This window comes from Siphateles boraxobius, unplaced genomic scaffold (genome assembly GCF_051911475.1).
Source record: "Siphateles boraxobius isolate OS27281-9 unplaced genomic scaffold, OSU_SipBor_1 16, whole genome shotgun sequence".
Taxonomy (NCBI): domain Eukaryota; kingdom Metazoa; phylum Chordata; class Actinopteri; order Cypriniformes; family Leuciscidae; genus Siphateles; species Siphateles boraxobius.
Genome location: NW_027508766.1, coordinates 9,082,416 through 9,096,844, shown reverse-complemented (window position 1 = coordinate 9,096,844; position 14,429 = coordinate 9,082,416). Strand labels below are relative to the sequence as shown.

At 35.8% G+C, this 14,429-nt stretch overlaps 2 protein-coding genes across 2 annotated transcripts; one reads left to right on the top strand and one right to left on the bottom strand.

Moving 5' to 3' along the window:
- Positions 1–1,036: 1,036 nt before the first annotated feature.
- Positions 1,037–2,030, bottom strand: hspb11 (heat shock protein, alpha-crystallin-related, b11). The gene is made up of 5 exons (XM_077231530.1): positions 1,834–2,030; positions 1,635–1,741; positions 1,466–1,534; positions 1,340–1,383; positions 1,037–1,242 (listed from the first exon to the last, which is right to left on the bottom strand). Exons 1-5 carry the CDS (start codon positions 1,923–1,925, stop codon positions 1,150–1,152), a joined length of 405 nt encoding a protein of 134 aa, XP_077087645.1. The 5' UTR covers positions 1,926–2,030; the 3' UTR covers positions 1,037–1,149.
- Positions 2,031–2,278: 248 nt separating this feature from the next.
- smn1 (survival of motor neuron 1, telomeric) lies at positions 2,279–7,312 on the top strand. Its single transcript, XM_077231529.1, has 9 exons — positions 2,279–2,454; positions 4,456–4,527; positions 4,637–4,756; positions 4,834–5,040; positions 5,128–5,277; positions 6,523–6,597; positions 6,733–6,843; positions 6,948–7,011; positions 7,221–7,312. Exons 1-8 carry the CDS (start codon positions 2,407–2,409, stop codon positions 6,999–7,001), a joined length of 837 nt encoding a protein of 278 aa, XP_077087644.1. The 5' UTR covers positions 2,279–2,406; the 3' UTR covers positions 7,002–7,011; positions 7,221–7,312.
- The last annotated feature ends 7,117 nt before the right edge of the window (positions 7,313–14,429 follow it).

The window sequence follows — 14,429 nt, the reverse complement described above, 5'->3', positions numbered from 1 at the left end:
TGAGCGAATGGGTTTGAGTGAGTGTGTGCGTGCGTGTGAGACGGCAATGACTGGTCGGGAAGCAACATAGTCTAACATGTTTCTTCTCCATGACACAACAAGATTTTAGGAGTAAAAATCGCGTAATCTGACACAGTGACTATAGTAACATGCAAAAAAATTGTGTAATCTGAACCAGGCATTGGCAATTATCTGGTTCTACAATTACTTTGTTCTATATCTCTTTTATGGGCCGTTTACACTACATAGTTTAACTAAAAACTGAACTTTTTGTTTATTGTGGCCATTCATTTACATGACAATGGCATTTTGGGGGCCTGAAAACGCAAACTTTTGAAATCAGGTTTCAAAGTGCACGTGTTTGAAAATAATACTGTTAACGCAAAAAAAATGCTAAGGAAAAACTTTTCCATTTTTAGTAAAGTTTTAGTCACATAACATCGGAAATGCCGTCATTTCGCCATAGCTTTTTTGTCAACATTTAGAAAAAAATGGCAAAAGTTTTGCTCAAATCTGTAATGGAAACGAGCTTAATGTCGTGTAAAATTTACCCTAGTATACTGTTAATAGTTTAAAGTCAAATGTATTGTTTATGTAGATTGCATCACTGTTATTTAACAAAACTATTGCTAAATCAATCATAGATTTTTTTTAATTCAGTTGACTTAAATTCAGCATTCTCTCTGGAAATCAAAATCACCATACGATACAGCACTGTGTGAACATCACTTTCAGTGTAGTTTAGTATTAATATTATTTAAATACTAGTAAAGCTTAATTTTTAATATTTTGATTCAATTTTTTGTTTAGGTTTTAGCAAATCCTGTATGTGATTTTCTCATTTTGTTTAAATATTTCTACATAGTTTTATATTTATTTAAATGTTTGTTTTAGTAATTTTAGTACTTTATTTAAGTTAGTTGCTAAGCAACTTTTTTATGTTTTTAAGCTATATATTTCATTTCAGCTTTATTTTAATTAACAAAAACGAGTTTTAATAGTTTAACAACACTGTAGGAGACTCTGTAAACAACATAAATTATGAAATGGTTTATTTGTTGAAAAAGAATATACAGTTTCATTAATTAAAAAAAACATCTAAGCTACTTCATGTGAGTTTACAAAAGGAAATAACAGATGGAGATCATCTCATGATTGTACACTAACTTTGTGTACAGAGACAAAATGGTCATATCCAGACAATATGAGAAACCGCAAATGTGTTGTATTTGATACATTAACCTGGAGAGAAAAGAAAGAGAAAAAATCGTGAGATCTTTGTTTTGAGTGTCTTACTGTATCTGGAGATTAAAATATTTTGAGATGTAGCCTAACTCACAGAAATATTATTAGCCTGTAGGCTGCTCTCTGTTTGCTCAAACTCTGAAACAAACAATATTCGCGTGAACGAAACTCAAAAGATTCGAGGAAGGAACATATATAACATTTTGTCACCTAACTTTACCTGTGTCTGCAACCGTTTCAAATTTATCAGCATCCTCCGATGTGCCCTTTTCTATTCTCAGCCTTTTAACTGAAATGAAATATAAATGTGAATACATTACAATATGTTATTATAACCATATTAAAGACAGATAGCGATAAGGATGCGTGCGTTTATAATGTGTATTTACTGTTGTAGCTGTGAATGGAGACAGTGAAAATGTTCATGTTATCTGGAAAGCGGATGATAAACTCTTGCGGAAACATGCCAGTTGAAATCCAGAACGTCTCTGTTTTTCTATATAAATAAATAAAATGCATCTGTTACATCAAAAGTGTTGTGGTAACATTAGCTAAGTTAGCTGGCTTTTCTTCCATCAATCTACAGACCCGTCGATAATGTTCTCCGGTGGATGATTCTCATCACTTGATATAGTCAGCACAACCTGGGCTCCGTATGAACTTAAAGCAGCATCCATCATTGTGAACTTTAGATGTTATTTACAGGTATATGTCCGAGGCAGGAGTTTTCACTGTGAGGCAATCCGAGTTGCCAAGCAACGTAACGTTAAGCCCGATGTGACTCATTTCCGCGAATTGGTTCCTGAGAACAGTTTGCTTTAAAGAACCGGTTCAAAAACAAATTCAGCTGTTTTATTTTTTTCATGACGTATTTTACTTAGTGTTCAACGCATTGTCTGTGATAGTAGTATCCCAGTTCGTTTTAGCCGTGATAAGGATCATAAACAAAGTAATCTAGTCACGTAAAAAGTGTTTTTGCACAGAACCCACCAACCAAATCCGCGATTCACTCCAGCTGCTCGGTTCATTATCAATCGTCGTTCACGAATTGCTCATCGCTAGTGTCGCGTAATTTGAGCGTCATCCACTGCTGGCATACATCAGTGGCGCACGTTGCACTTGGGAAATATTTTGCTATACGGTTTTATATTTAAAATACCCATGGCAAATGGTGCGGAAGATGTCATATTTTGTCGTGGGGCGGGTCATGTGAGTATTGAACAATTTTAAAAGAGAATTTACGATGTAAGTTTTAGCTAGACCTGCATGCATTTTAGATTCGTATTAAAATACCCGATTCTTTAGCTCGTTAGTTAGCATTTTGTTGGCTGCACATTTAGTCCAATAGTTCTAGTTTGCGGTTTTTGCGTTCTTTGACTTTGTGGTTTTGGTCTTACAATCAGTTGGAATAACAACGTCCAACAAAGATGTGAGTCATTCCACGATACCGGTACGATTTGGACGTACACATTTTTGGATATTTTACCAACATGTATTACTTTTTCTGAACACCCCACTACTTTAATGACATATTTAACTTACAGAAAAACATATTTTCCCACCTCAGGCATTAAATACTTTTTTATTATTGGTAATTATTTTAAGATATGGGTAAGCTATAGTCCTAAACCCCGTTATGGACAATATGGGAGCTCTCTGAATATAATTATAAAATATATGTGTAATGAAGTCAACATTTTCCTATTAGTCAGATGTCCCTCACACTAATTCAGTAATTGCAAATGTAAAATGTACATTTCATTTTTACACTTATGCTATACTAAAGCCTGAAATGGGCACTTTTTGTGACCGCAACCACATTTTTTATCAAGATGGGGCTTATAACTTCAGAATTTGAACTAAAATCAGTATTCTTATGATTGCTCTGAACATTTCAGACTGAGTTCAACAAACAATAATTTACTTTTTCATAAAGGAGAAAAAAAAATCATAAAAATGTAGGTGTGAGGGGGTTGAGACTAGGGTAACAGGGTTGAAGATGGTAACGGGGTTGAAGAGACAAATACAGCTTAACATATGAGTAGTTGTTTTTTTTACTCAAATTCACTGTAAGATTTTCTATAAGCACTGTATTTTATTATGTTACCAAGAAAAACAACCGATATAAATTGCAACTCAGTTTTATTAACCCGACTGCAGGAAAAACAACAATAACGGAGTATACATTAGAACATTATAAAATGACTGAGTAGGTTATCAAAATAAAACCTATAACTTGTGTGCTTTTTTGGGGTGTGTGTGTGTGTGTGTGTGTGTGTGTGTGTGTGTGTGTGTGTGTGTGTGTGTGTGTGTGTGTGTGGAGTGTGAGCGTGTGGAGTGTGAGCGTGTTTGTGTTTTGTTTTTTTTGTACATGTGCGCATGCTTCGTGGCAAAGAAGTAACGGGGTTGTGTGTGACGGGGTTGTGAATTTTAGCTAAAAATGGCCACTGCTCTATATGTAGTGAATAACAGGAGAACACATGGAATGCATGATATTAAGAAATCATGTATGCTTTTGAAATAACAAAGATCATTTTCACAAGTAATGGAATTCTATCTTTATTTGATGTAACTGGGTTGAGTCGTTGAGCTTGGCAACCACAATATCACAATTCTAAATAAGTTATAGTTATAAAAGTAGTTGGTAACTTGCCTGTGTCTGCACACAATGTTGGTCAGAAGACTTCTGTGATGTTACTTCCTGTTGTTGATGTCACATAAGGATCTGTTCATTATTTTTATGGGGGGAGAATGATGTGTGTAACGGGGTTGAGGAATTACGGAGGTACGGATCTAAATAATGTGATTTTAATGAATAATAATGAATTTTTTTTTTTTAAACATTACCAGCAAAAAAGCACAGATAGATATTCATGGGAATGGCAACATGTATGGACTTCCAAGTACACTTTCATTCATAGAAGGCCATGAGGGACATGCCAAAATAGGTGGTGTCTAAAACTAAAAAAACAAGATAATTTCTAATATAAAGATAAAATGTTTGTCATTATTTTTAAACTCTATTAAAGGAGACATTTCAATTTATACAAAAAGCTTTTAATAATAGATTTTGGTGACTCAATAGGTAAAATACACTTAAAAAGGTCAGAGGGACTCAAATCGTACCGGTTTCGTGGAATGACTCATGTAACGTTAACATAAAGCATCCAGAAGAGTTCAGTGGTTCATGATCTCTTCTCTTTTTTTCAGAGTGATGATTCTGACATCTGGGACGATACAGCTTTAATTAAAGCATATGATAAAGCGGTTGCGTCGTTCAAGGTAATGACGCTTAAAAGAGGTGCGACTATGCAGTTGATACAATGCCGTTTACTTTGCTTCTTCAGTAACCCTGCTGTTGTTTTGCACCCGTTCCTCCTCAACTCACAAGGATGCATTGAAAGGAGAGGACAGTGTGACACCTCACAAAAAAGATAACCCTGGAAAGAAGCGGAAAAACAACAAAAAGAGCAAAAGCAGAAAAAGATGTAACGCAGCACCTGATAAAGAGGTAATCTCGAGCAGTGTCAGTACTTGAGTTGATTTGGAGTTCCAAATAATACAGGTGAACTGAAATGTGTTACACAGTGGCAGGTTGGGGACTCCTGTTATTCTTTCTGGTCTGAAGATGGGAACTTGTACACTGCTACGATTTCCTCAATCGACCAGGAGAAGGGCACCTGTGTGGTCTTCTATACTGATTATGGTAATGAGGAGGAGCAGAACCTCAGTGATCTTCTGACAGAGCCATCAGATTTGGATGAAGAAACTCAGAAAACTGCAGATGGATGTGGAGTATGAAATTGTTATCAGTTAGACACTGTAGTCGTTTGAGAGATTAATGATGCAGGTGTTTAATATTCTATTCTTGCATAAATGCAGGCCAAGGAGGCTGAGTCTTCGACAGAGGAGAGTGATCGATCTTTTACCCCACAGCAGTCCGGTCATGGGAAGCACAAATCTAAAGGCAGATCTCCCATGGGTCCTCCATCGTGGATTCCTGGTTTCCCACCTGGACCTCACTTCCAAAAGGTGAATGTTAAAAATAGGTCTGTCGTTGTGATTATTGATTAGTCAAGTCACATTTATTTATATAGCGCTTTGTACAATATAGATTGTTTTATAGCATCTTTACAGTGATAAACGGGAAAAGAATTATTCAGTGATGCAAACAGAATCGAGTTCGGCTGTAGAGCAGCTCTAAGAAGACAATAGTAAAAAGTATGTATTTAGTTGATTTCAGATCAGTGTTGATTCAGTTTGGTTCAATAACTGGAAAGTTAATCAATTATGGAAATGATTCAATTCATCTATATAGCAGCTCTGGATAAAAAAGTTATGTCATCGTCCTGCTCAAATTAATAGTCAGTGCATTGTGCAGTGCAGAAATGGTAAAAAAAAAACTTTGCGATAAACCAGGCTCAGTCAGATGGCCAGTTCTCCTCTGGCCAGAAAAAAATTGTGACGCAGGCTGGAGTTAAACCACACAAGTCATGCTGTGAATTAATCAATCATCTGATCATTTGATCTAATTGCAATTATTTGAGATAGCTGCAAAAATTGTGCTGTAAAATTTCAATCACATTTCGCCAACCAAATAAGTGAAATTTAAGAACTTAAAAAAATGCCTGTGTGTGATATTGTTTCTCTATTTCTGGTGTGGTAGGGAGAAGCAGCCAATCATAATCTGGCAGAGTAAAAAATAAATCGTATAAAAAATTATATTATATTATCATATAAATAATTATTATATAAATATTATTAATTTTCACAGAATTAAAGTAAATCATATGGGTAAATCATAAGTAAACAGTCTGTGACTGAAATCTTTCCTTGTTATAATATTAGATCCTTGTTATATTCAGCATTGCAATGGGCTTCTCAGCTTTCCAGATAAGTAGCACACAAAAGATTAAAGATCCATTCACACCAAGACTATATAAAAAACAATATTAGCATCCACACCAACGCACAGTAACATTCTGTCATAATTATGCACTGCAGTTGTCGTCTGCCACTTTAAATACTCAAGCTCTTTAAAGTCGGGTTGATTCTGATTGGCTGTCAATGTTTTTGTCATTCATCAGCTGGGAAAAAAATAATTCTGAAACTAAAGTGATCTCAAAGATATCATTCCTCTGTGTTGTTATCGTTGCAGTGTGGACTTCCCTATGCTCATATAGAATTAGAATGATTATTAAAACTTTATAGTTCTAATTAGCATCGCAATTATGGTCCTTGGTTTGAATGGGCCTTAAGACTCGGTTCTCTCTCTAGACGGATGGCAGACGATCAGAAGGTCCTGGTCATTTCTTCCCTGGATGGCCTCCCATGATTCCACCTGGTCCCCCGGTAAGAAGCAGCTGGAGACCTTTCAGATCTATTAACTTTTTCTTTCATGAAAAGTGATCTAGTAAAAACATTAACAGCTTTTCATGGGACAAATTAGCTTTTTAAAAAAAAAAATATTTTTTATTGTTGGTCCAGATGATTCCACCTCCTCCACCAATGAGTCCAGATTCTCTAGAGGATGACGAGGCTTTGGGCAGTATGCTTATTTCCTGGTACATGAGCGGCTATCACACAGGATACTATTTGGTACAGTTATTCTTCTTGCTGTTCACAAACATCTTTTTGTGCACCAGGTTGTTGTTTTTTTTATTAGCAGAAAAATCTCTTTCAAACTCTTGTCTCTTACACAGGGTTTAAAACAAGGTCGAGAGACCGCAACATCTAAGAAGTCACATCGGAAATGAAGATACAGCGGTTAGTTTTTCAGCCCTATAATTTCACAGATTGTTGTTAAAATTTTACCTTTCACAAATTACTTTAATTTTAGACTTATGGAGGAATTGGGTTGGGTAAATATACTACGGTGTGTAAATAATTACCCAATATGTTAACATTTAAGTGTTTCTGTATTTTATGATTTTTACTGAATTATTATTATTTTTTTATTTTTTTTTACCATATAGAGCGAAATATGAACATGATGCTGCAGCAGATTTGATTCATTTTTCATTTTTTGTATTCTTTGTAAATAAATAAATAAATGAATTAAAAGTAATTGTGTTCTTTTCCAAAGTGTGTTTGGTAAAATTATATTTAATTCAGATTTCATTAAAGGGATAGTTCACCCAAAAATGAAATTCTGTAATTTACTCACTTTCATGTTGTTCCAAATCTGTATTTTTTTTTTTTTTTTCTTGTTCTGGTGATGCACAAAATAAGATATTTTCATTTTTGGGTGAACCATCCCTTTAACTTTTCTTTTTTTTTTTTTTTATGAATGTCACTGATGTGGCTGATGTGACCTCCAATATGTCAAATAATTTCATTACATAATTAAATTCAAGGACATAAGAACTTGTCTTTATTATTTCAACCAGCCCATTTAAATTGTAATTGTAAATGTGACAACTTGTAATGTTTAATGTGGTTGTTCTCAACCCTGGGGCTTTAGATGACTTAAAATGATACGAAAACAAGCATTATATTAAATGGACTGCTTTTATATAACGCTTTAAGAGACCCATGGCCAGCAAAGCGCTTTTCATATTGCCTCACACTCACCCATTCATTCTCTCGTTCATACACTGACGGCGGTATCAGCTATGCAAGGCACCAGCCAACTCGTCGGGAGCAGCTGGGATTAGGTGTCTCACTCATGGTCAGGTGGAACCGGAGATAGGACCACCAACCTTCTGGTTTTTAGACAACCTACATGAACCACTGAGCCACTGCTGTATATTACTAAAATCATAAACCTCTGAGACACTCAAGACTCCCACATACATTTTACAAAATAAATCCCCAAAGTGCTCATCAGAATTCACTGTTCATTAAACTTATTTTACTGTATGGTAATACTTCTACCCCTTTGAGTTACTTTTTTTATTCGGTTCATACTTAAGAAAAGTTTTTAACCAAGTAAATCCAAATTTAGTTTGAAGGTTTTTAGGAAAAAATTTATTTTTATTTTTGATTAACTAAACCTGGGTCTCACCATGAATATAGCCACAGAAGCTGGCATGGCGTTAAAAGGGAATGAAATAACTTATTGACACTTTTTATAATGAATATACAACAGTGGGGGTCTGTGGAGTTGTCTAATGTAAGTTGACATCTCGCTTGTTTCACAAAGCCTTCCTTTTCTTCAAATATCTGCAATGGACCTTAGTTTGTGGTGATTGATATGTATTTGTGACAGTGAAGTAGGAAGTGCATGTCTGTCTCAATCTGTCCTCTCCTGTCCTACAGTGAAAACACACCCTTTGCTCTCTGGGTATCCAGCTCTTTCTGTCTGCCGGTCTCAATGGCTAAACTGTGCTGACTGAGCCGCTTGGTCAGGATCCGTCTCTGCTTTGTGTCTCTGACTCTCTGAAGATCTATTCTAATCTATAATTTGATTTTAGAGTTCGATAGAATTGTAATTTACTTTGTGGCTACAGCCCTGCCACACTCCTCTCTTCCGGGTGAAGAAATCTTTGTTGCCAATTCATAAAGCACATTTGTTGTTTGTATACATTGATTTATAATGTCATAAACTTTACCCCCTATACCACTTTGTAAAAGTTTGTAATATAATCCGTTGTGCCAAAAATAATCAAATGCTTTTTATTATTATTATTATTATTATTATTATTAACTAAGCATACAAATATTTTTCAGTTTTTGGTTTGTTTTACGTGTATATTGATAAGGGTGTAAATGTGGCCAGTAGTTCTGTGATTTGGAAGGAAGCCAATCTGACTCAGCCTCAGGTCTGTGTGTCCGTTAAGGAAGTTTACAATTATATTGTTTAAAAAAACTGCCAAGTATCTTCCCTTGATTACTGCTCACACAAATTCCTCGGATATTATTAGGGTCCAATTTATTTCCCCTCTTTTGAATTGGGGTAAAAAGTCCTTGGCTCCAGATGTCAGGAAAACAGCCTTAACTAAGTACAATGTTGAATAATTTGAGCAAAGCCATCTGCACCTCATGTGTGCTGTTTCAGCATTTCTCCTAGAATTCTGTCAGGACCACAAGATTTCTTACATTTTTGGCCTTTGTTTGTCAGTACTTTGTGCAATTGTTTTTTTTATTATTATTATTATTTTTAGATTGTTTTTAAAAATCGGATTATAATTGTTGTTTTGGTGGGATTCCTATATATACGTTTTCAAAATCCATCTTGTATTGGTAGCTCTTGTGATTTTGTTGTGGCTCAGTTTATTCCACATATTCCAGAACTTATGATTTATTGAATGTTCTATTTCTTGTAAACTTTTGGTCAGATGATGTTGCTTTTTCACTCTAATTGTGTCTTTGTATTGTTTTAGTTTTGAACATATTCAGTTCTTATGTCTGTGTTGTTTGGTTCTTTATGTTTCAGATTTGATAATTTTCTAAGTTCCTTAATGTTTTGCAGTCAACCCATTTATGTGCTGCTTTTTAAAATATGTAATTGATTTCATTTGTAGCCAAATCAACACCCATCTTGTTTAGAATTTCTTATTAAGTAATATATTTATTAGATTTTTCAGTTCTTCCGAATTGAGGGCTTGGATACATTTGTCTGTGCTATATCTCTGCTGGACCTGATACATTTTACAGGTTTCCAGTCTGTTTTGTTCTGGTGTGTAATGTGTTTTGATATAATTGTTAGTAGCGCAGACTGGATCAGCCTTCTGGTTATTCATTATTGAAGCCTCATTTCTGTAGCTGGGAGGGCTTGAATTACAGAATCCACAAAAACCCTTAAAGGTGTCAGATTCACACGGGTATGGAGAGGAGTTTGAGGATACTGAAGTGTAATTTATTCCTGTGATCAAAGCTGAATTTTCAGCATCATTACTCCAGTCCTCAGTGTCACATGATCCTTCAGAAATCATTCTAATATGATGCTCAAGAAACATTTCTCATTATTATCAATGTTGAAAACAGCTATTTACATTTTTATTTCAGGATTCTGAATTCTTTTGAATAGAGAGTTCAAAAGAACAGCATTTATCTGAAATAGAATATTTTGTAACATTAAACACTACCGTTCAAAACTTTGGGGTCAGTAAGCCTTTCAAGCAAAAATAAAATTGCTCTGGACAAAAGGATTCAACATTTAAAATTCAGAAGAGAGGACAAAAAGGAGGTGTTCAGTTCAGAGACTGAACTTTCTAAAATTCCTCTTCCTACAATTATGTTGGTGAATGTGCAGTCTCTATGGATAAATACGGATTAGCTTCAAGCTATGGTGAAATTCCAGCATGATTACAGGAACGTTTGTGTGATGGCGTTCCCGGAGACTTGGCTCTCTAAAGGGGATTCAGATTCGAGGCTACGACTGGATGATTTCGGAGTGCCCATTCGCATGGACCGGGTTACGACAGTAACCGGTAAAGTGCATGGAGTTGGGGTATGTTTGTATATTACAGAGAAATGAAGCTCTAGCATACTGTAAGTTCTGCCTGGAAGACTCAATTGTTACGTCACTCATTACCTTTCATCTATCCAATCGTGTTCTAATACTTGTGGTATAAAAGATAGGTAGGCCTACTTACACATGTCTGAGTTCACAGATGCTGAGGCTTCCATTTCCCTCCATCCTCCCCACCACCACCGAGATAGGTACTTACACATGTCTGAGTTCACAGATGCTGACGCTTCACAGGAGGTCGCCTGTGCCCCTGCCTTCGTTTTCAGGCAGGAAATGCAGAGTCCGTACTCTCAGATTGTGAGCTACGGACAGGGCCTACACCAAAGAACTTTATATCATAATTGCTTGCTGGGCTGTTAATATATGGTTAATTGTTACAGTATTATTCTCCTGAGTCTTTCTGGTAGAACTGGAGCAAATCTGTGTCCGTTAAGGAGAGAGAGAAAGACATTGAGTTACTGTCTGTTGCATTAAGACCTCAGTATTTGCTCCGGGAGTTTCCTCGGCTGTTTGTCACGGTTGTTTACATCCATCCCCGAGCAAATGAGGATAATGCGGTAAGGGAGATAAACTTGTTGTTCATGAACTACAATCTGCATCTCCTGACACACCGTGTTTCTGGGAGATTTTTATAATTGTACATTGGAGAAATAATTGGGCCACTTTAATCCTTAACTTTCCAAACACGTAAGGATTCAATTCTGGATCTGTGTTATGGATCGATTAAAGGAGCTTATAAGTAATTTGGTAAACCACCTTTGTGAACTTCCGATCATAATATGGTATTACTTGTCACTACATATAAAACTGTTCTGAAACATGAAAAGTCACAGTTAATCAAGATCAAAGATTGTTCTGAACGTTACTTTTAAAAGGGTGTTTGGTATGTACAGATTGGACTGTTTTTATGGACTCTGGTTCGGACATTGATCAAGTAACAGATTTGTAGTTGTGATGTTTTGTGAGGATATGTTAATACCTGTGAAATCGTTTAGGGAATTTCCAAAGAGCAAACCGTGGGTTACAAAATCAGTAAAGATTCTACTGTCCAAAAGAAATAGTGCTTTTAAAGAGGGAAATACAGTAGAGCATAGGCTAAAAAGATAAATGAAGTGTGAAATCAAGAGGACTAAAGCAGTAATCCTCTTCAATTTGCGTACAGGGCTAAACGAGGTATAGAGGATGTAGCAACTCTCTTACATTTAGTACTTCAGCATTTAGATGAGCCAAAAACACTGGTTAAGTTACCTTTTATTGATTTTTCATCTGCTTTCAACACCATTCAGCCACATATTTTAGTTGAGAAACTCATTAAAGAATTTGGGTTGGATTTTAATGTTGTAGGATGGATTTTAGATTTCCTTGTGCAGAGAACACAGAGAGTTAAAGTTAATTACTGTTTTTCTGAATGGATGGTATCTACTGGGTCACCTCAAGGATGTGTCCTCTCTCCTTTATTATTTATCTTGTACACAAATGATTGTAAGAGTAGTTTTAGTAATAGGCATATCATAAAATTTGATTCTGTAATTATTAGCCTATTGAGTGAGGAGAATTCCATGCATGGTCCTGTGGTCAATGATTTTATTGTCTGGTGTCAGAATGCTTTTTTCAAACTTAATGTTCTGAAAACTAAGGAGATGACTATTGACTTTAGCTCGAGGAGGAAATCTATTCAAGATAAGCAAATAAGTATTAATGGAGCGAGTATTCAGTGTTGAACAGTACAAGTATTTGGGTACTGTCTTAGATAACAAATTGACCTTTTCTCGAACTACTGATGCTTTGTGTAATAGGGGGCAGCAAAGATTGCATTGTCTTTGGAAACTAGGGTCATTTAATTTGGATAAAACATTGACGTGTATGTTTTACAGAACCTATATTGAGTAGCTGTTATTCTTTTCATTGCTGTGCTGGTTTAATTCTCTGAATGTGAAAGATAAGAATTGTATTGAGAGGATTGTAAATCAGGGAAATAAAATAATGAGGAGGAAGCAGATGACTATGGCCCAGATATATCATAGACAGGTTTTGGGTAAAGCCCAGAGCATATTGTTAGATGATTCCTACCCTATGTATAATGAGTTCCATCTCCTCACTTCTGGCAGTCGGTACAGAACTCCGTTTTGTAAAACAAACCGGTTTAAAAATGTATTTATCCCCTCAGCTGTAAAGTTTTTAAACCTACAGTGACTTTGGTGACTTTGTGACTTTGTCGTATGTGTATGCTTGTATGCTGCAACCATATAAAGTTAATAAATATGAACTGAACTGAACAATGATGGAGACAAGGCAGCGGCTCAGGGAACCAGAGGCTTGACAGTGTGTGATGAGACTTGATGTAGCACCAGACAAGCTGCCTGGCCAGGAGTGTCAGGGACCAGGGTGGAATGGGATGCAGGGCAGGAACCAACACAAGGCAAGACGACAACAAGAGATAAACAAACCAGAGCAAATAAAAACTGGGAAAATTATAACTGGGGAAAAAAAAACTAACTATATAACTGGAATCTGAAAAGAAAACAAAATAAACAAATATGAACTCCAAAACATAAACCTTAACTTGCAAACAAGAGAAAAGCAAAATAAATAAATTCTACAAAAAATGACAGGATCTAAAAACAAAAGAATCAAACTGCAAACTTGCAGGAAACTAGAGAGAAAAATAAGAACTACAAATCTAGAGAGAAACAAAAAGGCTTAGAGAACTGGAGCAAAAGACTGGAACTTGTCTGAAGTAAAAAATGAGGACTAGACAAGAACTAAACAAGGGGGCGTGGTAACGGGAAACAAGAAGGCGGAATGTATTTCCAAATGTAATTATAGAAATGTGTTTGGCCAGATCCTCCCTGTACCACGCCAGAATTCCTCCCGAGTCTCGTCCACGATGGACTGTAGCCTACTCAATTTAACTAAGGACACTATTTTTCAGAAATTCTGGGTCTGTGCTTTTAGAACCAAATGTTGAATTGAAAAATGAAGACCCTGAATATTCCAACAACTTATTTGAAATGAACGCAGTAGTATTTTTAAAAATAAACCTATTTGGTAACACAGAGAGAAAATAACATGTGGAGCATGAGAAATGTACATGGCAAACAATTTACATGACTACATTTTTGTTTTGTTTTTTGTCAATAGAGCACTGTGTTTGTGAATGCTGCTCTCTCTCTCTCTCTCACTTTCACTTTCTCAGAGTACAAGTTGCTTGCTATCTAAAAATAAGCAAACAGTACTAGTAGTTTCCAGTAAGCTGGAAATAATATTCTATTGTGTTAGTTACCTGCAGTGCAGTGTGCACACGTTTTATGTTGATTTTGATCTGAGAGAAATAATTTAAAAAAACACGATCAGTACGCCGACTCTGTCTTCTTCCTTCCGTCCCACGAACATTGCTACACTCACCATGATAAATACATAGTTCTTTACATTATGCTCTATGCTTATTCTAAATCTGAGAAATAGCTTTTAACCAATAACTTGCAGAACCTCCATTTTCTTGTTCTGTTCCTCCTCTCTTTCTGCTGCCACATCCACTTTCTTCACCAAGGTCTTCACTTTTTTTCCTTTTTTGTCCTTTCTTCCTATTCCCACCATTGTCTTGGTTTCCTTTTGGTCTTGTGGTAGATTTTTCCCCTATGCACCTGACTTAAGTTTACCTGGGGCATCCTCAGTCGACACCTAAGCGTCTACAGTCGACACTTTCAAAAAATTAAACACAGGTGAAGAGTCTGACCGCATAAAATGCCAAAGATTTATAGTTAGCTGA